Source organism: Gambusia affinis, linkage group LG07 (assembly GCF_019740435.1).
Source record: "Gambusia affinis linkage group LG07, SWU_Gaff_1.0, whole genome shotgun sequence".
NCBI lineage: Eukaryota > Metazoa > Chordata > Actinopteri > Cyprinodontiformes > Poeciliidae > Gambusia > Gambusia affinis.
The window spans coordinates 21,311,615-21,338,301 of record NC_057874.1 but is presented as its reverse complement, the minus strand read 5'-3'; the positions used below and the strand labels follow the sequence as shown (position 1 = coordinate 21,338,301).

General features: G+C 38.8%; 1 protein-coding gene across 5 annotated transcripts in view; it reads left to right on the top strand.

The window, feature by feature from the left end:
- Nucleotides 1-25,810, top strand: part of gli1 (GLI family zinc finger 1) — a 53,608-nt gene extending 27,798 nt beyond the window's left edge. For 2 of the 5 annotated variants that reach the window (XM_044122551.1, XM_044122549.1), the window contains 12 exons: nt 11,989-12,098; nt 14,759-14,997; nt 16,185-16,286; nt 16,397-16,595; nt 16,935-17,103; nt 17,250-17,360; nt 17,555-17,698; nt 18,496-18,645; nt 18,965-19,129; nt 19,252-19,494; nt 19,618-19,924; nt 20,637-25,810. In XM_044122551.1, coding sequence (XP_043978486.1) covers nt 12,028-12,098; nt 14,759-14,997; nt 16,185-16,286; nt 16,397-16,595; nt 16,935-17,103; nt 17,250-17,360; nt 17,555-17,698; nt 18,496-18,645; nt 18,965-19,129; nt 19,252-19,494; nt 19,618-19,924; nt 20,637-23,203 — 4,467 coding nt within the window. In that variant the 5' untranslated portion in view covers nt 11,989-12,027 and the 3' untranslated portion in view covers nt 23,204-25,810. The remainder of the gene's footprint in view (nt 1-11,988; nt 12,099-14,758; nt 14,998-16,184; nt 16,287-16,396; nt 16,596-16,934; nt 17,104-17,249; nt 17,361-17,554; nt 17,699-18,495; nt 18,646-18,964; nt 19,130-19,251; nt 19,495-19,617; nt 19,925-20,636) is intronic. The other 3 variants (XM_044122554.1, XM_044122553.1, XM_044122552.1) reach the window with 3 other exon arrangements.
- Nucleotides 25,811-26,687: the final 877 nt, after the last annotated feature.

Here is a 26,687-nt window from a genome sequence, read left to right as displayed (position 1 = left end):
AACAACAATGTAATCTTAGGCTGAACAATACATCAAAGTAGATTGTCTTCGCTATACCAAATGTGTGCAATAATGATATAACAAAGGGTTCGTAGGAAGCCAGTAAATCCCCACTTTGCTGTCATGATAAATTCAGCTTGCTGGATGGAGTCTGATGCCCTCACCTGACATGGATGATGATACCAAATGAAAGAATAAGGGAGGAGCAGAGAAAATGGGGATTTTAACTGAAATATTCCTTGCAATAACGAACAAAAATATAGCAATAGCACGATTTCCTAATATTGTGTCAGCCCAATGGATTGTCAAATAACAATTTGCTCTGCAGACATGTGTTTCTAGCAACAGCAAGGCGTCTTGAAGTCCTGGAACCTAAAAGATGTAACTTGATGTGTATGCATGTATTTATGCTTTCTGTTTGTTTAGTTTGCAAGCCCTTATGGTCAGCTGGGACTCATCTCCTTCAGACTGTGAATAAAATTGCCAGTCTGCCAGCATTGGGCTAATCCCTTCACTGGTTCTGAGAAAGAGTTTGTTTACACATGTGTGTCTGGGGGCTGTAGCGTGTGTATCTGAATCACTTAGTAAAACCCAAGCATCACCTCTGGTATCCCAGACAATTAAAAGTTTGTGAAGGCACAGATGCCTTTTCTGCCTACCAACATCTGGATATTAAACTAAAATCGTGTAGTATATTAGTTATGAAGTCAGCAGCTAGGAGAAGGACCACAGAGACAATGCACATTTCAGCTTGTAGTCTGTCTTTGTCTTTGCCACTGAGTGAATCGATGAGTTTATTTTAGTAAATGTCAAGCAGAATGAAAGATGAGATCGTCCTCTCTCTTTTGCATAAATAAATGGTTCACCAGCCATTAATTCTAGTATTATTTATCTCACACTGTAACTGTGAACAAACACAAAGAGATTTCTCCTCCATTTTAAAAAGCTTCTAACATGCACACATAACACACACTAAATAAAAAAAAATATTGTTTTGAAAACCCGTAGTTATCAAACAAAAGTTTTTCTCTGAGCCTGTATGTTGATGATAAATGAAGATTATTCTACATCCTCCATTAAGACTACATACATGCACATGCACAGGTTTGAATATTTACCCACTGAACTGTGAAAGAATAAAGACAAGTAAAGACTTGTCTTTTAGTTGTTAGAAAAATGCTTATTCTCAAATTTATAGGCACCAACACTGAGTGATTCACAGGATACAACATAGACCCTTACAAGGCAGCACAATGACACAAAGGATAAATGAGACGTTTATACAAATACAATGTATATTTTACACAGCAGTTAGAAAGTGTCATAAAAAGGAAACGTCTTTCTAGGTTGCCTCTTTTCATGTTTCATTATTCCTTAAAACCTAAAGAGGTGCAGTTTAGCCCTGTGTTCATACAAAAAGAAACCAACAAGAACTAAGTATTGAAACTGCTGTTGGTTATTGAAACTGTGAAAGGCACTATTCTGCTTCACATTTGATGCATATATGCTAATTTGTCTCTCTGTTTATTTTTATTTTTTACATAGAAACTTCCTATTCGTAGTCTTTGCTTAGACATAAAGAATTAATAGCCAACAAATTTGCATTAATGTTTCCTCAAAAGTAACTTTAGAGCAAAATCAAGATTAGTTCAAATTTCTATCAGATTCAAACTAAAAATCTCAGCAGTTGGTGAACGTCATGATTTTTTATGTTGATAAAAATGATCCAGTATGTAAGAATTCTGACTTATTTCTGATTTTTTTTTTTTTTTTTTTCGGTGGCCCTAATCCTCTTCCATAAGTATGATTTTATTCTTGTTTTTAATCTTTATTGCTTTGAAGGGCTGGTGGAGAGATATTATTTTGCATGTAGTACTATTCCACAGGAATAGTGGTACTACATGCATCATTGGGATGCTTCTATCCCAATGATGATTGATCACTTAGATACAAAAAGTTACTTCAACTAAAGAAATGTAATTTTCCTCTCTATATGTCCTTTAAATATATGAAAGGAGAAATAAATTACTTGTTTGTAGTTGTTCTGTCACTTTTGCCATGATATAAAAGTTGTTTTTGGCAGTGATAGAAATATTCCGCACTGCAGAGTAGGGCTGAAACGATTCCTTGAGTGATTCGATTACCTCGATTATTAAAATTCCTCGAGGGAAATTTATCTGCCTCGAAGCTTAAATTATATTTTATTATTTAGTGCACCGGGTTATTACTTGCGCTGCGCAGTGCTCTCACTTCCGCCTGAGTTGTTGGCGAAAGCTAACTGTTAGCAGCATACCGTCCAGTTTCCAAGTTCGGCCTAGGAGGATTTTATTGATTTATGATGATGTCTGGATTTTTGTCGTTTTCAGTTTGTTGTCGTCTGCAGTCACCTGCACAGGAAAGACCTTTTAGAGCCGAGTGCAGAAAAATGATTCTTGGCCAAGCTCCAAGGAGCTCTCTCATGATTAGTCCTGTCTGTTTGGTTTTTAAACTGTCTTTCCTGCGTCGTATGTCTTCTTGTTTCCTCTCCTTGAGAGCCTCTCAGCGCTGTGGTCACTGTGTTCGTCTAGTGGCCTGCAGACCTCGATGTCTTCTAGAGGGACTGAGCTGCGGTTTCTCCCACACACCGAATACAAACACACTGGCACACATAAATACACAAACGCATGCCCATGTCATGTCTCTGTCTTTCTGTCTCTTTCAGCTTTTTAGCCACACACATCCACCACTCTCCACCTCCATCTCTTGGAGACCCTCTGTCTCTTTTTTTGTTCTGTCATTTCTCCACCTCTGCTCTCTGTCCTCCTTTCCAGCTGTGTCATATGGCAAATGAATATACTGTAAGTACCAGCAGACTTGCTATAAATATGCCTGCCCACCCAAGACTGTTGGGATTATTATTTTTCTTATAATCACTGTGGTTTTTCTTTAAACCAGGCAGATTATTATCTGGTTTTTATTCACTACTGTGGATTCCAGTTTCAGAGTTTAGGTGTAGTCTTAAATGATTTTCTGCATGGAGAGATTTACTTTTTGGCAGGACTGGAAAAGATTGATGAAAGCCAGTATTTGCATGACTAAGTTACATTTGTAATGTAAAACTCTATTTTTTTTTTTCTTAAAACTGATGGTTGGGCTTTAATTTCTTTATAGATGGCAACATCTTTTTGTTTTTTCTTCAGCTGCCTTGGCCCACAGCTGGGAGCCAGCTGTGTGAATCAACCTTTCCTCATCTGCTTTAGCCATCCATCCTTCCCTCCCTTCTGTTCCACTCCTTATTTCCTCTGTTTCTCTTCTTAAAAGGAGTTCAAAGCAATCCTCATAGTTTGGGCTTTACCTACTTGACATGTGGACAGGCAGGAGTTAAGCAGATGCAATGAAGAAAAAAGACAAGAGCATTTTAAGCTCTGTAGACAGAGAGAAATGAAACGTGTACATGGTTGCGTGGGTGTGAGTGTGTGTAAGATGGAGGTAAAGAGAGAGAGGAGGGCGGAGACCAGTAAAACCACCGGTATGTGGAGGATGGTGGGTGGGCGCCCTGGAAAGAGGACAGAGGAAAAGTTGGGATTATGAAAGAGCGAAGGAGCAGTGAGTTATGGGGGAGAGATGTAGGATGAAGGAAACAGGCTCACATGTGTTGGTAACTGCACATCTGTTGACTTGATAAAGCTGTTGGAGAACATCTGAACTGCCTTAGAGGAGGTGGAGCTATTCAGTGGCTGACGGTACAAATCAGTGCTTGTAGAGGCAAATGGAAACAATGAAAGGTGAACTGAACCTAATCCTAAAACAAACACAATCAGTTCACTGACTATTCAAACCAACAGTGACAAAACAGTAATCAAGAGTCAGCAGCTAAGGCAGTTAATTGTAGATTTGCACCAAAATTATGGTTTAGTTATAGTGTTCAAGCCATAATTTACTGAGATGATGGATTAACCTTATACATATTATACAAAGGCTGTAGTGTAACATCCCTACAAGACATAATGCATTGCGAAATAATTTATAATATTTTAACTTTTTAAAGAATTTTATTTAGATCTTATATGATAGAACACAAAGTAGTGCCTCATTGTGAAGTGAAAGAAAAATGACATAATGTTTCATTAACATTTTTACATATTAAAATCTCAAATGGGTGGTGTGCATTTGTGTTAGTGAAATAGTTTATTATATTAAATACATGCATGAGAAAGGAGCAAAAATAAAAAGGAGAAAAGGATGAAACCCAGTATTTCTAAAATTACCATAAAGGTTAAAATTCCAATAATTTCTTGCATTATGCTAGCTGTGCTTAATGCAAGCTCTGACAGAGAGACAATTATACTATTTACATTGATTCTGTATATTGCATGAAAAGTCTCTACACCACCACTAATGAACATTTTTCTTGGACGGCTCCATCTTGGCTCCTTAAGCATCAAACTTATTGTAAGCTTCAGTGAGTTTCTGCATTCTACTTTTTCCGTAGCCTCTCCACAAATAGGTTGTGTACAAAGGGGTACAATAAGCTTTATAAAGCTGGACTGTCCTTGTGCAAAGATGTTAGAGATATAGTCCAAAAGACTTTCAACTATAAAGGCAGAATAAGGTGCTTCTGCAACTGTTTCAGATTTTCATTTGGAAAACATTTATATTTCTATCTGTGTATCTCCATACTATTATTATTAGCATTTTGATGATGCATCTTCACTCAATGTACAGGTTTGATCTTCTGTTTCTGCCTGTATGTCACATTGAGGTGCTTTTGCTGAATCCCTCCTGAATGTCTGTCATCAGTCACTCTGACTGTGTAGCAATAAGGGATCAACGTTTCATTCTGCTGTTTTAAGATGGTGAGAGCCCCAACTGTGAGACGGTCACCTCTGCTGCTTTCTCTGCCCAGACTTTCTCTGCAGAGAAATTAGGCGTCGGAGCCTTTGGCGATTGAAACCAGGATTATGGTGTTGACAAAAAGTAGTGAAGCAGTAGAGGTTTTTGAAGATTGAATTACAGCAATTTTGATAAACAGAAACTTTCCAGTTGAATAAAGAGTTCTGAAGTACTGACTCATTTTAGATTGTGACCCACAAACTAAAAGCCCAAGGTAATTTAAAGTACTTTAAAGGAAAACACAAAAAGAAGATAAATAATTGAATCACAATTAAAAACAGAAAAACAAACTGTGGGTTCACCAAGTCTCCATAACAATCAATAAACTTTATCTATATGCCATAGTGCTTGAGAGAAATACCAGGAAAAGGCCTTTTTCTTTCCTACAGTCACAAATACAAACATCTGGGGTTTTCTAATCTTTACTGAGACTAACTGGAATCATGGGTTTTAGTCAAATAAGTTCAACATTGAATTTTCAGCAACAAACTCTCCAGATGAGTCTGATATGTAGAAAAGCATCTCATATCACTTTATTTTAAAAATGGAATTGTTTTAATTTTAAAAAATTGTCAGGGTAAGATTTTGCTGCTGCAATAATGGAAAAATAAAACGTTCAGCCTTTTACAGATTTTTACCAGAAGTGTGATGTGTACTGAACGGCCAGCATTTTTTTTCAGAATATCTGCCTTATACTTTGTATTAAACCTCGTAACTGCTGTTCATAATTGGATATGACATTAATCTTCCTTGCAGCAAGTCAGTGAGTACAGCTTATTGTACAGTACAGTGATGTCTCCATCCCTGTGGCCTTTCAGTGGTCACACCATTGCCCCCCATCACATTACAGCAGCTGTGAGGAATTCACTGTCTGGGTAAAAAAGGGGGTAAAAAACACAGCGAAGGGTGAGCAGGGGAGAAAGACAAGAAAAAGAGGCGAGTGGGGGTTACAAAAACAAAGGCAGAACTTAAAAACAAAGTTTACCACTAAAGGAAAACAACAGGGCCAAAAAAGTTTAGTGTGAGAGGAGTGAAAGAAACAGGAGGGGGGCAAAAAACGAGGTGGAATCTGAACCGTGGTTGGCTAAGGGCCCGAGCCCCGCCTTCTCACCCCCTTCTTCCTCCCTCCAATGCTCCGTCTCCAGCGCTAACACAACAGAATCCCCCACAAACCCGGCCACATCAGGAACGGCTGGCTACATTATAGCTGCCATTATCGTCTCTCAAGTCATAACAGCCAGAGAACACCCACCTCGACTGCTGCTGCTCCGCCAGGAGGGGGAGGGGCGAATGCGCAGGAATGAGCAGAGAGGGAATGAGGGAGAGGGTGGAGGCAGCGGGGGGAGACGAGGGAGAAGGAGATAGTTCAGAGATACAGAGCAGTGGAAAAGGCAGAACGAGAGGACGAAAAGGGAGGGAGGGGGTAGAAGGAGTAAAATACTTTGGGATGGGTGTTTACAAAGCATGTAGGCAGCTCCAAAGATGTTAGTCCAGATTTATTTCATCTGATTTATTTTAGGCTGACAAAGTAATACATCATTCACAGGACACACACATTTACTTCTGAGATTTGAAACGATATGAGGTAAAGAGTGAAGAGCATTTTCACTATATAGTGCTTTTTTACATCAAGGAGCCCCAGTTTCGAGTTACACCCAAGAGAAGAGGAGCGTAGAGCCGCATCAGACCTTTTGTCTGACACGACCGGTGACCTGTGAAAATGTCTGTCCTCTCTGGAGACTTCCCCAGAGGTAGGAGGACCCGCACTTTATGAGAATGTCACAAATGGTCCAGCAGGGCAAGCCCAAACAATGTTTCTCTTTGTGTTACACAAACACAAACCATCACCTGAGAACTCAATCTGCTGAGGCACTGTAGACCATTTGTGGTAAAGTCTAACAATCAGTTAAATTAAACAGGTACTGCTCTTTATTTTTAAGTTAGTAAATCAAAGGATGTCGATTTGCTTCCAGCTGCTGCAGCATAACAGAGGAGAAACAGTATTTCTACATATTATTCTTTTTGTCTCTTTTCTTCACTAAAACAATTGTTTCTGATCCAGAAATAATATAGTCTGCAAAACACTACAGACCTCCAGCAGGAAAACAACACTGCACATTCAGTGAGGGCTACAATGCCATATTTTAGGTCAGAGAATACTAATTTGTTAGAATGGTTCAGTCAAAATGAAGAACTAAATCTAATTGAGAATAATGTGATAAGACCTAAAAATCAATGTTCAAAATCTGACAGATCAGTTATTTTGCAAGGAATTGGAAAAAAAAAGATTTCTGTTAATGGTTAAGGCTGGCAAAAGAGTATAGATTCAGGCAGGCGGAACAGAAGTGCAATATTTTTTAATTTTACAATTGCACGACTTTTGTTTTTCTATCTAGATTATATAGATTTAAGGTTGTGGTTGCATTGGTAAGAAACGTACAAATGGATAGGGTATAAATACATTGTATCTGAGTGATGAGATCCACTAGCTAACAAAATATCCTCCCTTTTCATCCTCTTATTGGCACGACTGACACACAGATTTGCATGGAGCTTGTGTCAGTGAGTAATACAGACATGATGATAATTATGCTCTTTATGCCAATTTGTAACTTGGGGTCAGTGGTTGTGGAATGCATGTGAATTCATACTTATAGAAAAAAAACTTCACCTCAACAAGCACAGTAAGTTTTCAGCCATTTGTCAGTTTTGGGCTGGGTGGTTTGGGGGAAATTCATGCAGTGTTACATCACTGACATGTCTAAGAAGTGAGGTTGGAACAGTGAAACTTCTATTTACAGTTAGTAGTGGAAAAGTTTGTTTAACTGGTTTTAAAGTCAAACTTTTTTTCTGTAGCAGTGGTATATTGCCTGCATTTTAATGAAAGGCCTAGAACAAAATCTGTTGGTTTGTGTGAATTTTTGTAAAAATGAAAATCTGTGTTGTGTGGGTGTTTGGTTTATGGAATTTGTTGATTGATAGCCAATGTAAGCTGCTGCGGAGATTTATTAGGCAATACCAAAACCAGGGTTTCTCGGTAAGTAAGCAGCTTCAATTTATTCCACTATAAAATATTTTAAAGGATGAAGGCGATAAAGATGTTCTCAGATGTGGAAAACTGATAAATTCCTAACACAGAAGAATAGATGCTGAAATAAAGACAGAATATATTTCAATAAATAATCGGTTTTATGGTGTGCACACCTAAGGTAATTTTCTAAAGGCTTGTTTTTTTTTACTTAAGTGCAAGCATAAATGTCACATTACACAATAAAAAAGTTTAGAAATTATTTACTCTGTTCCTATTTTATACATTCTGTATCTATGTCCTGCTCTGGTCTGGAATGTTTCAGGGTTAGTGCAGGGTTTGAATGAGGAGGTTTTTGGGTGTAGACGGTGGCTGGACATCTTGTCCTCATCCGCAGCTTTTTGGTTTCTGCCCAGCTTTCTGTGATGCCACAGTAGAGAGAACTTGTTTGGTCAGCCGCCTGATTTATGGGCCTTGGGTTTTTTTTAATATGCTGCTTCCCAATCTCTCTCAAACGCAGCACCACAGAGAGCCAACTCCCACAGAGTTTCTCACAAAATATGGTAGCGCAGCGCTACGACACCTGTGTCAGCATGCTGTGTAAATTCATTCATCGGTGCATACTAAAATATACAAGACTCTTGAGTCATCCATCTTTTCCTTGTAGTTTCCAAGGAGTCAGACTTTCTTGTCATCTTTTGTGGTGGTGATCAGCCAACCTTCACACTTTCTGCAGTTTATTGCCTTTTTACTCATTTTAACTGATCATTTTCAGAAAAATATTTTTTTCAAGCTTAAATAATATTTAAACTCAATGGCTTGACATGTCACATAAAACATGTTCACAGTTTCTTTAAGTGAATCTGGAAAAATAACAAAAAAGATTTTAAGATATGAAATTAGATTATTTTGCCAACCAGGTAATTATTGATGTTTCACCCCAAGGTTTAGTGGAACAGCAACTGTTTTTTACATCTTAACAACATGAAAACATGGCTGAATTGTGAAAGTGAAAAATAGATCCACAGGAAGACTTCTGTTTTTAACACATTTTTCTACATAAAGAAAATGACTTTTCTATTTTCTAAGGACTATAAGTATCCATCCATCCATTTTCTGAACACCCTTCGTCCCTAATGGGGTCGGGAGGGTTGCTGGTGCCCATCTCCAGCTGCGTCCCAGGCGAGAGGCGGGGTACACCCTGGACAGATCGCCACTCTGTCGCAGACTATAAGTATCAGCTTTGTTAATAATTTTTAGTCCCAAAACATGTTGCTTGGTTCTCTGTTTGTCTATTTGTGCATTATGCACAATTAGTGAAGAAGCAGCCAAAATCTAATTAAAAACTTGAGAAGTCTTACAGAAAGTCTACTATAAAGTATAAATTCCGATTACTTTAAAACACTGCATAGTAAACCTTTACATTTACATTACATTACAATTACATTTTCAGTGAATGCAGATACAAGAAAAAGCTATACAATAAAAAAATTTGAAGGTTCTCACAAGGTTCTAAAGTTATGGCAGAAACTTTCAATATTTCTGCTAGATCTTTTTTCTTCTTCTTTTACTGGTAGTACCAAAAGAGCAAGAGCTTCTCAGACTTTGAGCTTTTTCATTTTGCAAACGTTTTCTGCTCAAAAGAACATGTTATGTTGAATTAATTACAGAACAATCTGTTGAGTGTGTGCATGAAGCTGAATAAGGTTAGAGAGACTTTAAATTCCACCTTGCTTCTTTGCAGGTTGGCTCATACAGTATGCAGCTTTTTCTGAGATCTACCACCGTTTATCCGCCACACACACTCAGGCACACGCATATATTCATTTGCTAACGCTCTCTCTCCTCACACACATTTGCTACTGGGTTTACACAGAATAAAGTGGTTCATGTCGCTGCTACACTCACACTCTTTCTTGCACATCCCCTGTAGGCTTGGTGGCCACTGGATCATTATGCGGCCCCCTGTCGAGACTAACAGCTGTGATTGTTAATGTGTGTGAGTGTGTGCACGTTTAGGGCTGGGGGTCTCCCCATCGTGGTATTTATTAGTTCTGGACAGCTGAGGTGCTCGGCAAGATCTCTATTTAGCTCTACGGGATAATTATCATGCACCCATCCAAAGGCTGTGCTGAATGTCCTCAATCAGTCTCAGACCGCACATGTGATTTAGACACTTGCTAACTTTTGCACCAAATCTCCCCCTTGGTGACTTGTTGGGCGTAAATAGGCCCCTGCTGCCCTTTTAACACTTGTGCTGCCACATAAAGACTCTAACTATATAGCTTTGATCTGCATTAGACAGGAGCTCTCCCATTTTAGGTTGTCACTAAAACTGAAGCGGTGTAATATTTTGTTTTCACATCCATAATAAGATTTCAGCCTAAAAGGTGAGACTTCTGAAGTGGTACGCATAAAGGTTTTTTTCCCTCCTTTTTTTTTGGCTTTCTCCTTTTTTGATCTTATTTGGTTCTAATTACCTTTTTAAACACACACACTGCTGCTATTAGTGGCTACACTGATGTGGTTGGATGTAATGAGCAGGTCTTTGTTCAAGAGGTCTCATGGCTGGAATTACCTTACACATACAATCCTGCTGAAAGATGCCCTCTCAATATTGGCCTCTCACAAAAGCTTGTTGTTCTGGTCTCCTCTTCCTCAGTTTCTATTGCAAGCATATTCCATTTTTTGTCCTTTTAAGGTTTTAAATGATAAACCCATGTGTTTGAAGCTTTGAACTGTATTTAGAAAAGATGGCTATAGTTCAATGTTTGTTGTCACAGGCTTTCAAATAATCTTTATAACAAAACTACTTTATTAATTCCCATGGAATAAAATTTTCATCAGTTTGAGTTGTTGTAGAGGCTGATGTCTGTCAGTAGGAAAAATCTAGTGTAGCAGTCAATGCTACAGCTATTCTGAATAAGTTTCTGACTGAAAACATTATTTTGTTGTAGAACAGTCTCATAAAAAGGATGCACAGGGTTGTTTGTAATTTTCTTAATTTTTTTAAGAATCTTTATTTGTACAATATTCTGTAGATGTTGCAGAATACATCTTATTTCTATTAGAAATGGCATGCTGTGTGTGAGTTACCACATAGCTGCTGTAAAACAGCATTTTTCTTTTATTTTAAGCTAGTCTTAGCTTTTAATTTAGCATTTAGGCCCAAAAACTTGAAGAAATCAGTATTTGTGTGTTTGAGTGAATGTAAACTTTTTTAAAATGCAAAATTTCTAAGACGTTGCGAATATTTTCTGATTTGCTTAAAGTCCCTCGCTCTTATGCAGTCTGAATGTGTATTACAGTCTGTTGTCTTACTGACTCTTTTCTGTAAAATCTCGCTGACAATGAATGAAGTTTGTGTTAACTGTTCCTCAGTTAGTGACAGTGTCTATGCTAGTAACAGCAAACTGATTTGAAAAAGCTAAGATTTTTGCATGACAATGAGTTGATTCAAACTACCAGTCAATTTCTTGATAGCAATAGCTTCTTTAAGATGATTTTATATCATTTATTTATGCACCTACAGTTTTTGTCAGCTCATTTATTCAGCACAAATTAATTACAGTAAATAATTTTATTAATTTTACCAATTGTTCACTTACAAATTGTGTATTATCAACTTCTATGTTGGGCTTAATCATCCCTTGATCACAACAAGGATGTATCAAATGCGGAGAGAACAAACTGCTTAATTGTGCCTCACCCAATTTTCTAAAAGCTGCTAAAGTTTAACTTATTGCTCAAGTTCTGCATTCTTTTGTTTATGATTTATAAAGCTTCGAAACCTTTTCCGTCTAAATTTCTCTTTGTGACTTACACATGAGTGATGGGCTTAGTATTTTAAACTAACTGTTTAAAATAAGCATGACTCAAGCTCTGCGGAGTTTATTTTCTCCTTAAACTATTTTTCTTGGTTTGGTTTAGTCTGTTATTAACATCCTACGTATGTATTTTTTTTCTCCAACCACAATTGTGTGTATTTGGCCTTTTCTTTCTGGTGGAGTTTAGTTTTGTTTGCTTGGGTTGGGTTTGTTTATGTTTCCTCTCCTCTGTCTAACCTTGTCCTTGTCTCTGCGTTGCAGGTCCAGGCTGTAAGGGGAGCAGTCGGTCTCTGAGCTCCAATGCCAGTGGACATGCAGCCACATCAGGGGCTGTATTACTATGAGACCTCACCCAGCCAGCCCTCCAGAGGGTAAGACAGCAAAACTGCTCACAGAAGCTTTGCAAGTCATATTTTTTTGTTTTCATGAGGATTTCATACAAATCCTCATGTGTTCACGGGTTTATACTCTATTAATTATTATCTAACATACCTCAACATGGCTCAGTTAGCAATGCATACTAGAAAGTTGTCTTCATTTCAGATGTATGAGCACATCTGTAAGGTTATTATATAAAGAAAAATATTTAGACCTTCCAAGTTTGATTCACGTAGCAATTGTTTCCTTGCTTTTATTTTTACTTAAAATAATTTACTCATATTCTCACCAGTCACTTTATTAGAAACTCTTGTTCAACTGTTTGTTAGCACTAATACCACATCAACTAGTCACTTACCAGTAACCTAATGTAATCTTTAGTTGATTTGTTGCATACAGGTTACTAAATGTTTTTTAACCACGCATCGGAATTAGGTAGAAAGGGGATTTCTACCAAAATGTATATGTTTGTTGATGTCAGTATTTTGGAAGTTGAGATTTTCACTCACAATCATCTCTAAGGTGTGAACAGTCTGAATTCATCCTTGAGTCACCTTTTCATTGATTTCAAACCATCCCATATTCGGCTGAGCATTGGTCCTTCATATGTCCAATAAATCCACTTTACTCCAGTCAAATTGTAGGATGAATGAGCACTTAAACTGGATCTGGAGCTTTGTGCCAATAATTTAGAAGAGTCAGTAGTGTAACAGGTAGACTGTCTCATTTTCCTGCTTGTCTAAGCTGCCAGGACAGGACACACGCTCTTGAAAATATTAATAATATGAGACAAAGTTCTCTCTTTTTTTGTTACTCTTCAAGTTGAAAAAGTGTGCAGATTTTTTTGAGAAACAAAAAGTCATCTAGGCCTTCATTTAACATGAGTCAAAATCTTTCACAAAAAATAGTTCTATATTTAAGACAAGTTGTAAACCTACTTTTAAAATATTTCTTTAGGTGATGTTACAGGTTGGCATATTAATTTTTCATCAAATAGCTTATCTGTGTTTTTTATTCCAATAATGTGAGCTCGAGAGCACTGAGTATTTTTCATTGATCCTGGTGCAGATGAGAACCTTTTATTTCCAATATTCCTCAAAGCATTTTTCTGGAGGTCAAAAAAAACTTTTCCTGTCTCAATCAAATATTCTAAGGATGCAGAAGCCCAGGTCTGTGTTCTGTTGTTGTGAACACAGCACTAGCTCAGCCACTCACTCCCTGCTCTATGCTCCTCTGCTATCCACCCTCGCTCCCGCCCTCGCTCATGCCACCCAGGTTGCGGGTGGACTCGGCCTCTCTCTGACAGCTGCTAATTACAGGCTGACCAGGCCCCGCTGCGCTCTGCATGACTGCCTCGCGCCCCACTCAGGTTACCCAGAGAGAGGGAGAAGCAGGGAGAGTTGGAGAGAAAGGTGGCTGGGAAGGAAAGAGAGAGATAGAGAGAGGGAGGAAGAGAGGGCTTAGAATTAGGGGAAGGGAAGATAGAACAAGACAGAAAGGATTTGAGGGGGGGAGATGGAGAAACTGAAAAGTACAACTGAAGGGATGAATGGTGGAAGAGAAAAGAAGGAAAAGACGAGAATGGGGGGGGGAAAGCACAGTGGATTAGAGAGGACAGATTAAGCTCCTGTGTGGAATACACGTTGTGAAAGAATGGAAGAACTGAAAGGACAGTGGAGGAGCAGAGGACGATCCTGAAGAATGAAAGAGTCTGAGAGATGGAAGAAAATAGGCAGAGACCGATTTTGAGTGTCAGAGCATCCATTGAAATTTATGGGAGCCACTGGAAAGTTCCAAGGCTTACTCTTTCTTCTTCTGTGGGGGAAAACCCAGATTAGTAAATTTCCATGGTTTAGACCAAGATTAGAGAGATGCAACATCTAGTGGTGGGTGCGAAGCATTGCATCAACTATCAGGACAGCATCATTTAAAAGGCTCTTACAGGACTTGGATATTGGAGTCCAATTATTTCAGAGGTGATGCATTGCTTTGGATTTCTCTCAAACCTGTGGTATTGTTTACAGCAATCTGTGAACAGTCAGATTGTATAGAAATAACATTTTGTGCCTTTCCCTCCTTTGTGATGATGTAGGACAAAACATGACCATAATATAATATTTCCAAATAAAAGCAATTTGTTTATGTAACCATTATGTTGCATTCATTTTCTCTGATGAACTGTGTTATTAAAATATCTCTCTGTATTGATGAAACAATATGTGTGTTTCCTGTAACTTTAAAGTAACTTTCCAATGATATTCTAATTGACTAGGATGTGGGTTTGCCACATTTAAATGTTGAATTAAAGTAGTTTTTTCAGATGAGTTTTGTTGGTTTTGTAGATGTAAGTAAGAAAATGGGAAACATCCAAATTCTGATTCAGCATATCAGCTCTCAAAGAAAACTGGAAGTTCACCACTAAAGTCTTATGGGTGCATGTTCAGTCTTAATATACAATTTCCTTTTAGAAACGCACATTTATATTGGTTAATTTTAAATCGGTTTGTTTGTTTTTATTCCATTATTCAATTATTTGTCTCAGTTTGTATCAAATCCTATTTGTATGAAGGAGAAAAAATATCACCATAAATCATTTGAAAATTTCTTTCCTCATACATACCGCTCATAATTCTGGTCTTTCTGTTATCCACAGCATTGTGCCATCGGACCAGTCTCCCTACAGCGATGTGTCTCCCCTCCGAGTCCCGCACCTCGACGGCCCTCCACAGGACTGCCACACTATGTACAATCCCATGACTCCCAGCATGGCTCATGGATCTGGATCTGGTCCGGTTCAGGGAAACAGCCACTGCTTGGATCAATACATGAGGCCTCCTCAGGCCCATCCACCACACAGTATGATGGGCCACAGGGGCATGCCTCCCACAGAGGGTGAGTCACAGTATCTTTTTCATCCCCTTAACCTCACAGCTGCTATTGATTAGGACTTAAAGATACCTGAGAGGCTGAAACCTAAACTCCACAGATTTCCACAGGAGGAATGATGAGAAGTTTGCAGTTGGACAGCTTTCCTACAATTCAGGGCCCTCCAAAAGTATTGGTCTTGAAACATCACATTTGATTCATCAGAGGGCAAAAAAAAAAAAGAAATATTTGTTTTTACCATAATCACAAAACATGTAACTGAAGCCTTTTTTAATTCATTCTTCAGTTTTAAAGATCTTATCTTATGTAATCTATTACTTTCTGAAGCATGATGTGTTTCCTTAAAACATCTTAGAAAATAGCTAAAACAAAATAGCTACTTACTTAACTATTCCTCTTCCATATTCACAGTTAAAGCAATATTTAAAAAGTTTATAAGAATTATAACTGTGACCAACAAGAGTGTAGGAGAATTTAAGTTTATCCTGCATAAATATACAGTGATGAGAATTATAAGGCAGATAGACAACTTAAAAGTCTCACTGTTTGATGAAAGGCTTTCTTATGAATCTCGCTCTGTACTTTGTATTTAAAGCAGCACAATGATGTAGATTGAAGGGTTATTTATGCAAAACTAAACTAGAGATTAAGCAATTCTCTAGATATAATTAAAACAATTGACATGCAGCACTTAATTTTAGTGTCTAAAATTAAGTGCTGCTATGTGTCTTTTAAATTAACATTTAAAAGACACATTGGAATGTGTCTTTTAAATTTACATAATGTACAGTAAATGACTGGGGTACAACTTGTCAAATAAACTCCTACAACAAATTCTGATGCACCACTTTAAAGAATGTTATTAAATGTCGATCATTTATTTAAATAAATTGGCTTCTTTAACAGTTTGTTTGCTTTTATCTAGACTTAGAAACACACACCACAAATCCACATAAATAAATGAATTCCAATTTTGGAAACTGCATTTGTAGAATCATGAGTACAAACTGGCTAAAATATCTAGGTTGTCACTAGTTGAGCCTTTTTCAGTTTAGTTTTTCAGATAATTAAATTTGAATTCAGTTTACTTTTGTATATGCAGAAATAATCTTACTTAATCTTATTTAATGAATTGATTATGTTTGGAATTGTTTGCATGAGAACTTCTAGCTTTTCTCTCTCAAATCCTACAGGTAGCAATAGCGCCCCCTACTGCAACCAGAATAACATGATGTCTTCACATCCCAACTTCTGTCAGCTTCAGCCCAGCTCTGAGCAGATCGGCTCTGGTGATGGTGGGAAAAGCAGCTGCTTAAAGTGAACGCATTCCTGTCATAAACGTTCTATTTAAGGTGAAGACTGATCCTCTTTGTTTTTCTCTCAAAACAACTTCTGTCCCCTCTAGGCTCAAGGTTCTCCACACCTCGCTCTATGTTGAAGCTGAGTAAAAAGAGAGCCCTGTCCATCTCACCTCTGTCTGATGCCAGTGTTGACCTGCAGACTGTCATTCGGACCTCTCCCAACTCGCTCGTGGCCTTCGTTAACTCTCGCTGTAACCCCAATGGAGCCAGCTCCTATGGTCATCTGTCTGTGAGCGCCATGAGGTATAATTCAACATTTTTCTGAGTCTACTGTCTCAACGATTGATGTTTGTAGCCTGATGAATTATTGATGGAACAAAAACTAACCCAGTTACATAAATAATTGTTCAAATATATTGTTTATTAATAAAATAAAGAATGGGACCAGGATAAATCATTTAGAAACATTTTCCATCGTTGATGTGGCACCTAGATTGTGTTTGTGCTTTATATTTTTACATTCATAAACGCTATTGTTAAATTTACAACTTAGTTTGTTCTGGTTATGTTCTTTAAATGTTAACAATTTAGATTTAATTTTGTTTTTCTTTGAGTGGTAATGTGGTATATTTTGCTCCTCAGTCCATCTCTGAGTTATTCCAGCAACATTAACTGTCACTCCAGACAGCAAGGGTCCATATACGGAGGAAACTGTGGCACACCTCTGGGTGTTCACACACCAGGTCCCTGCCAAGCTTCCCGTTTACCGCCACACAATCCCCGACTCCTCATTCCACCTAAACATGGACATGTAAGATGGCTTTCAATCCAACATCACAAAGCTTTGACAGTAGATCAGCAGCTTCTGCTTATGATGCAGTGAAAAACATACATTTCACACAGGAATCTGATGTGTGTAAATGAACTGAAGAAAACAATGTTGTATGTATTGTTTAGCAGCTGAAAACCGAGCCAGGTCTGGTTGGCGTGATGGACGGCATGAATGTAAAGAACCTGGAGGAAAGGTCAGAGGGAGATGTAGCCAGTCCTTCCTCCACAGGCACTCAGGTGAAGTCATGTTCTTTTCGTCATAAATACATCTGATCTTTTCCAGGTATGATCATTTTATATTTGACAGAAAACCATATTCCAACTTTTGTTTTATGAGCAGCAGATTAAATCTGAACTGTAAGACAAGGCCAATGTGGTATTTGGAATAAACCTGAACTAAATGAGATTTCATTTCTACAAAAATGCTTTAGCAGGATCATCTGATGGGCTTGCTGGATGGCAGAGACGACTTGGACAAGGAGGACGGGAAGCCAGAGCCGGAGGCCATCTATGAGACCAATTGTCGCTGGGAGAGCTGCAACAAGGAGTTTGACACACAAGACCAACTTGTTCATGTGAGACATTTTACATGTCATCAATCAGTTGGAGTAAAACCAACTGTATCTTTTTGATACAATTAGAAACTTCACTGGATTTTATCTGTCACAAAAGTGCTGAATATCGTGATGGGGAAACAAATGATGCGTGGTTTGCAGGATGTTATGTAAATAAAAATCTAGAAGTGTGGAATGTATTTGGAATAGCTTTTAGATCTAATTACAACTTATTTTTTTTAAGTGTGTCTCTAACTGCTTTGTACATCTGAAGACAGATATTTTTGTACATTCCTCACAGAAAAGCTCATTTTGGATGGATCGCCCATGATTTAATTTTGAGGTTTTCCTTCAGTATTGTCCTGTATTTAGCTCCATCCGTGTTCCTATTAACTCTGATCTACTCCCTGGTCCATTCTGAGAAAAGACCCCCTCAACAGCATGACGCTTCCACTACCATGTTTCACCATGAGCATGGTCTATCCAGCTTAATGTAGATAGACCATGCATTATGGTTGTTTGCTGAAAAGTTTTTAAAAATTGCACTCACCCAACCAGAGCACCTTTGTAAAATTGCAAATGCTAAATATGTCTTGTGACAAAATGCAAATTACACTTATTATGAAAAAAATTAATAATGGCGGAAACTGTGCTGATAAGTGGTAAGGTATTACAAAATGACTAAAAGAAAAAATTACAAAAATATAAACTTTTAAACAAAATAAATCAAAGCATTTTCTATTGAAACAAGTGAGAAGCTCTTTGGAGCTTCAGTCATTTACACTCATTCTATTTTTTATGTTTTCTCATCCTTTTAGCACATAAACAATGAGCACATCCACGGAGAGAAGAAGGAATTTGTCTGTCATTGGCAGGAGTGTTCTAGAGAGCAGAGACCTTTTAAAGCTCAGTACATGCTTGTGGTTCACATGCGCAGACACACAGGAGAGAAGCCGCACAAGTGCACTGTAAGGAACTTTGAACTCTGCGTTTTCCATTTCATGATCTAAAGTTAAAATGCAGCTAAATGAATGTCCTTTTGTGGCGATTTCATTTCTCACCTTCATAATCTTTAGGCTTACAATCTTTGCAGACTTACTCTATATCAGCCACAAGTATTATTAAGATATATTGATGAAAAGCTTTTGAGGATCACTTTAATTCAACAAGTATATTACTGTGGAGCACCAGATATTTTAATAAAACCTTAGATAGCATTATTTGTTTGATTATTTTTAATGTTACCCGACTGTCATGATAAACTGTTGTGGATGTTTTCTGTTATAGTTTGAAGGCTGCAATAAAGCCTACTCTCGCCTGGAGAATTTGAAGACCCACTTGCGCTCTCACACCGGGGAGAAACCATATGTATGCGAACATGAAGGGTGCAATAAAGCGTTCTCCAACGCTTCAGACCGGGCCAAGCACCAGAACCGAACTCATTCCAATGAGGTACTATGACAGACAAGTTTAAAGAGTGAAACTGAATGACTTAATCAATTTAGCTTTATTGGTAAAACTCTCCCATTATTTACTATATAAGAATTTGTATGTTTTTTTTGTGTGTCTTACAGAAACCATATGTTTGTAAGATCCCTGGTTGCACTAAGCGATACACAGATCCAAGCTCTTTGCGTAAGCACGTGAAGACAGTACATGGTCCTGAAGCCCATATCACCAAGAAGCATCGTGGAGACACAGGCCCACGACCCCCTGGCTCAGCCCTGACCTCTGGAGGCCAAACATCGGAGCTGCTCCTCGAAAAGGAAGAGACATGCAGGGAAGACTGCAAACTGTTGGCACCTGAGACTGCCCTGGTCAGTGACAAACATTACTGAAGGTTGCTGTAGAGAACAACAAAGACAGTAAACTCAGACATATTTGTTTACTTATTCTTAGAAGATTCAGTAAAACCTTCTATCTCTTCGTTTGTCTTTCAGAAGTCCCAGCCAAGTCCTGGTGCTCAGTCGTCTTGCAGCAGTGAACGTTCTCCACTGGGGAGCACCAATAACAATGACAGTGGAGTGGAAATGAACCTAAATGCAGCTGGAAGCTTGGATGATCTCACAGCTTTAGAGGATGGAGTTACAGGTGGAGGAGGTGGTGGAGGAGGGGAGCCAGGAACAATGGGAATGTCTGCGCAGGCTCTGAAGCGGCTGGAGAACCTGAAGATTGACAAGCTAAAGCAAATTCGAAGGCCGACTCCTCCTGGCCGCTGTGCCAATAACAAGCTTCCTGCCATTTCTGGTACATGCTGGAAAGAAAAACTTTGAGCAATTTTATTTTTTGTCACATTTTGCTTACAGAACTCAATGTATTTTGTTAAGATTTTAGGGCAACACAAAATTGTACATAGTTGTGAAATGGATGGAAAATGGTACAAAGTTTTCAAAAGATTTTACAGATAAAAAATCTGAAAGTGTGGCATTCAGTTGAATTCACTCCTCTTTATCCCTATATCTTATTTATCCCTAATGCTCAGAGTTGATTGGAAGATGAGCAAAGGTGAATACTGACCAATACTTCATTAAAATGCTGAAAGCGCTGCAAGTGTCTTATGGAAGTAGTTAATCTTTCAGCTGGAAAATTACTCAAAACATGCACTCAGAGCTGCAAATGTATTGTTTTTAATCTAGAAATGATCTATTTCAGAATTTGGCGCAAGACAATGGTTTGTGTTTACAGATGGTCTCCATCTATTTTGATTGAACTTTGCTATTTGACAAAAAATAAAGTCAGCCTCTTAATCTGCAAAGCTGGTAGAGAAATACCTCAAAAGACTCACAGCTGAGTTTGCAGCAAAAAGATACAGGTGTATGCCACACTTTCAAGTATTTTTATTCTGACAAAAATCCCATAAAAGCATGGGTTTATCAAAATGTAAAAATGTTAATTGAATACATCGCCAGGCACAGTGGAAGATGCTTAAGTAATCTTTTTCCTTAATTTTTCTTTCTAGGTTCAGGGGACAACATGGGAATGTGTGCACCTTCTCCACTTAATCGACGAGTAATGGAGCTGTCCAACCATGAGCTCGGAGCTGGAAATATAGCAAACTCTACTAATGACAGGAGAGGAAGTGGCACAAGCAGCCTAAGCTCAGCATACACAGTGAGCCGTCGCTCCTCTATGGCATCCCCTTACCTGTCTAGTAGACGCTCCAGTGATGTCTCACAAATAGGAGGGACAGCAGGGGGCGGATGTCACCTTCTGAGTCCAGAACAAGCTGGGGGAGACCCTCTTTCACCTGAAACCTATCGTAGAGGAGCTCCATGTCCTGGAGGTGGAGGGTTACCAGGTCTCCCCAACTTAACACCTGCTCAGCACTATAGCCTGAAGGCCAAATATGCTGCAGCCACTGGCGGACCTCCACCCACTCCTTTACCTAACATGGAGCAGCCCGGTACACCAGTAAGAAGGGTGGGTCCTTTGAGTGAGTACCAAGGGCAGCCTTTACCTCCTTTCCTCCAGCAAGGAGGTCATCGGCGGCACAGTGCCAACACAGAATACGGTACTGGAGTTATCTACCCTCACCAGGCTCCAGGTAACAACACCAGGCGGGCCAGTGATCCGGTTCGATCAGTAGCAGACCCACAAGCTCTACCCAAACGCTTTAACAGCCTCAATAATGTGGCCATGATGGGCCGCAGAAATGCACTACAACTTCGCAGCTCTGACACAGGTCTTTCCCGCCACATGTACTCCCCACGTCCACCTAGCATCACAGAAAATGTAATGATGGAAGCTATGGGTATGGAGCCCCATCTCAACACTGTTGATGCCAGAGATCGTTCCATGATGATGACCCCTGTAGAGAGAAACTTTATGAGTTTCCAGCAGCCGAATCAGACAATGGGAAGCGGAGGTCCACTTCCAAACCAGCTGTCCCCGAGCCATGACTCTCTGGGCTGCCCGGATCCCGCTTACATGCAGCGGCATTACCAGGGACACGGAGGAGAAATCATATCCAGAGCTAGTGGGAATCCATTAGGTCAAGCGAGACCTACACAGCCAGATGGGATGTCAAATACTCTTCTCCAACAGGCTGAGTATGGCATGAGCACCTGCCAGCTGAGTCCTTCCGGTCCACATTATCCAGGCATAGGTCAAGGCAGTGACAGTGGGGGTCCTTGGAATGACAACCACAACCAAATCCAAACTTCAAGCCATGCAATTCAGAACCAGCAATCGGTGCGGTTCTCAAACTCCAGTTTGCAGCCTCAACAAACACAAGCTCACTTCAACAATCAGACAGCCCTCTACGACAATTCTGATGGCACTCACAAACCTTTCATCAAGCCGGAGCAACAGTTTCACCCTGGTATGGGTGGTGGAAACGCCTGTCAGAGTGCGAAGCTCCAACAGCAACGAATCCTCCTGCAGCAAACACAGACTTACCCCCAACAGAGTGGTCAAGTGTTGATGAGAAACTCCAGCCACCCAAGCTGTGATTTTCAAGGGCAGAACCCAGGTTCATACCCTAGTGGAGGTGGCTTAAATTTGGGCTGTGCCGGTTCTGCGCTGTCAGAAGGCCAAAGGTCAGAAACCCCAATGATGCAGGTGAAGGAGATGATGGTGAGAAATTATGTGCAGTCTCAGCAAGCACTCATGTGGGAGCAGCAACAAGAGCAAGAGCAGCAGAGTGGAATAAAGCCAAATTCTCTTTCTGACAACATGAGTTTGAATGCTCAAGCAGCAATGATGCAACACAGCCCAGAGCACCAGAATCAAAACCTATATCCCAACCAGATGTATCCCTCTTACCCGGAACATAATCTGGTAATGAGCCCTGCTGCCCACAGCCGAGGGTCCACCTCAGTTACACCTAAAGATCAGCACCTGACAGGTCTCCAGGGTACATGCTACAATCAGGAAATGGTTGTGCCCAGGCCACCTCAGGGACGCAAGCCTCTCAGCCGCCAGAATAGTCTGCCACAGGTAGGAGGGGGTTACCTTGGCGGCTCCCCCCACCTGAGCCCTGTACACTCCACTTCCAGCCCCAAACGAGGGGTGCGACTTCCACCTGTCCAGCATCCACAGCACCCTCAAAATGAAATGTTTTCTCCCTCCAACAACAACAACAACAACAACATGTACTATACAGGTCAGATAAATATGAATATGGAAAAACACAGAGACCCCCAGAATGGACCTTGCCTTAACCAGCCGACTAATATGGGACCGCCAAACTTGAACCCAGCAGGTGACACCAAGTCTGCCCCTATGGCTCCCTATCCGGAGTCTAGTCCCATCTCGAATGCCTTAGAAAACCTGGACTTGGAGAATGCTCGCATTGACTTTACTTCCATCATTGATGAAGCTGATTCTTCCTCATTTAGTCCAGTCAACAATCCTCTTCAAGGTTTTCCAGGATCATCCTCCCAGGCTTCTTCACGCCTCACCACCCCACAAACGTCCGTCAGCCTGGCTCCAGGCACTGGCCTGTCCAACATGGCTGTGGGTGATATGACATCCATGCTTACCTCACTGGCTGGGGAAAATAAGTACCTAAACACTCTGTCTTAGGGGACTCTAGTGAAGCTTAGCATGCATTAGCTGTAGACAAGCAATAAACACTCACCTTGGCCTTGTTTTTGTTTTTCAAAATCAGATTCTGTCACTTTGAGGGATTTTGACTGAAGGTTTAGCCAGACCAGAAAGACTGTAAAGTGCAACTGTTCATAAAATGGAGCAATAGTACTAAAACCAGCAATAACTTACTGGAGACTCGTAAAAAAAATTTGAAAATGTAGTCTTAATAGGTTTTGGGTGCAAGTTGAGGCAAAGCTACTAATACAGTCTAATCACGTTTAAAAAAAATATGCAAACCACCATCAAAAACCTTAAAACCAAAGGTGCCGGCTATTCCCCATTAATAATTTTTTCCCTGCTGCCTTGGTACGATTTTTCTGTGCCTTAGTGTAAGACAGAACTATTTTTTGATTTGAACATAGGATATTGAACAGTTTTTATCAATAGAAAAAGGCTTTGGCAACAGTGGAGCAAAGAAGGATTTGTGTAAATATGTTTTATAAATATATATATATATATATATACAAAATGTGTATACGACAATGAGACATTGACAGGTTGTCTTTTGATAGTTTGCTTGATAGTTTGCTTGAAGCTCAATGTTCAGGGGTTAGTATTTTTTGTTTATTTGAAGAGACAAGAAAGCTATGCTTTTAGTGATTGAGAAATGTTTCTCTGGCCTTGTAAATCTTCTGTGTTACTCTTGATTTCTTCCTTTTCAGTATCAACACAATCTATACCAGCAACATATCAGTATTCCTACATATGCACCATTGCAGAGTAGTCACATGCATTGTAACCCTACACCTATCCCTTCACACTGACACTCAGGACTTGTTTTGAATCTTTAATGTGCACACTACATGTACGTTTGACTTGCCTTTCCAGACAGTTTGCACTCCACTTGTTTACTTTAAGTGTTTCTAAAGCAGCTACTTTTTTATCAGGTGTCTTTATAACAGAATGTGCCTACCACTTCTGAGGTATAGAATGTGAGAAAAGCTCAATTAATACATTTATGTTTACTGGCATCCTTATTGACGGTGATAAAAGCTTTAAAATGAATGAATCTTTTATTGCAGTGTCATAATCTCACATTGAAATGTCAAAAATTAATTGGAGTACATTTATGCAGGCTTTATTTTTTATTACTTTAAATATATACAATTAAACTGATCAGCAACTTTCTCAATATTGCATGAATGCAATGAGTAGGAAGAGCAAATAGTAAGATACAAGAGACATTAAGAAAAAATGACATTAAACTGTGTTGCTGTGGAAATTACCATTAATACTGCACAGATTAAATGTATTTCTCTGGACAGGTTTTACGTGTCTTACTCATTGATTATAGATAAAAACTTGTGTTTATGTATCTTCTGACTCAGGTGTGAAAGTCTGACAGGATCTTCCTTGCCCTGCTAAGACAGCACAAGGTGACAGGTTTTTAGAGAGGAGAGAGGGCAAACCCATGATTTTCTATGCTCTTATTGTGGTTTGGAGACGAGGTTGACTCACAGAAGTAGTTGATTGACTATTGATTGAAATACCAAAATAATCTGGCATTTCAATCAGTTCGGGATGTCTTACACTTGAGGCTTTCAGACACTTTTGAAGTTAAACAGCCTAATTACTGAATAAAAGTTTCTGGCCTCCCAAGTCAACTTGGGAGGCCAGTACACCAAATAAGGCTCTATTACATTTATTTTATAGCATGTAAATAATGTTTTTTTTTCAGGATAACATTTTGCTACTGCAATAAAAGATGCATATATTTTGGAACTTTTAACACATATTTTTCAGTGTTTCCAGTAAATGTTGCCAGCGATAACAGTGATTTATATATGGCAGCATGTATGTTTTAACAAACTGCATTTTGTGTACAATAATCTAACCACCAGCTCACACAGGACTCAGCTGAGGGTGATAATAACTGAGGATATTGAGTTAATGTGTTATTGTTTCCTATATTTTAAAAACTGAGGTACATTCATAGGACAACCTACTGCACTTTGGCTCTAATCCCAAAGAGTTACAATATCTCTGTCTTTCAGTGACTCATGCCAACCTCATTTACATGATTATACAGAGTTCATAGTCATGTAAATGACTATGAATTTATCAGATGGTGAATAAATTCACCATCTGATAAACAAAACTATGATTAGGTCAGAGATCTGAGCCTTTAAGCTTGCTGGGGCCACACTAAAGTATTTCATAAAGCATGAATATTCAGCAGATCACAGTATTGTCACTTCAGCCTTAGCACCAATTAATATTTCCTCAGTTTGGAATAAGTGCACATCGTACCAAAGATTCAAGGTAACAGAGGAAAAGATGCACAAATAGAGTATTAAAGCTCAACACTAACACTACCCCAAAGTACATGAACAATAATTGTTAGTGCTGTCATGTAGAATGTATATGTTTTGTACAAAATCTTTTTATATTAATGAACCTTATGATTGTTGCCCTCTTTGTGTGTGTGTGTGTGGGCGTGTGTGTGTGTGTGATTTGTTTTTTATTTTCTTTTTTGTAACTGTTATCCTTCATTCTGACTTATTTTGCTGGCAAAAGATTATCACCTTTAGCAAAACAAAGCTATTTTAGTAGCAAAAACTAATAGAATAAAGTGAAGTGTTGTATTTTCTGTACAATTTTCTACATTTTTATACATATGTGCTATATTTTACCAGTTCGTAAATAAACCTGCAGTTTGATATGGGTGCCAATTTTTTTGTCAAATGCCTAAATGTGTGGTGTGTTGTAATAAAAGTGACAACTGATTGCAAAGTGGTTCATAGATGGCCAAAGGAAATCATATTATTGACCTCATCTTATCTTAAATGTATAGGTAATGCCTTCTGATTCTTTAACTTATTGCAGATGTGCTTACAGTTCCTTGCTATAATTTTAACTATAGCTGTACAGTTCACATAAAAAATCCTAACATCTGATTGGCTACACTGCAAAGAAGGTCCACTTTAGACCAATCACCATCAACTATAGCATAGTCAGTTCTGCACAATGACTGCAATAGGTCATAATGGATGATAGAATAAATTCACCATATGATAAACAAAACTGGACATATGTAACTAATCTATATTAAATGAAAGAATTCTAAGATACATGGATATGTATAAGATTAATAAAATATTTTAGCTTTCATTTAGTGACCGGGGGAAGGGCTACAATTGAAGGTAATTAATCTTTAGTTAAATGGTTGAGCAGTTCAACATGTCAGATGTCCATTTAATTACCCATATTAACAGTTTGAAATATTTAATTGTGCTTTAATAAGCATCTTCTATAGTGATATGTCTTTTATACTATAGGAACTTGATGTGTAATGGCAACATTTTCATTATTTCCACATTTATTATCTATTTTCTTGATTTTAAATTATTTATTTAAATGACAGAAGTGGCACGGTGCACCCTGAACAGGTCACCAGTTCATCACAGTGAAGCACAAC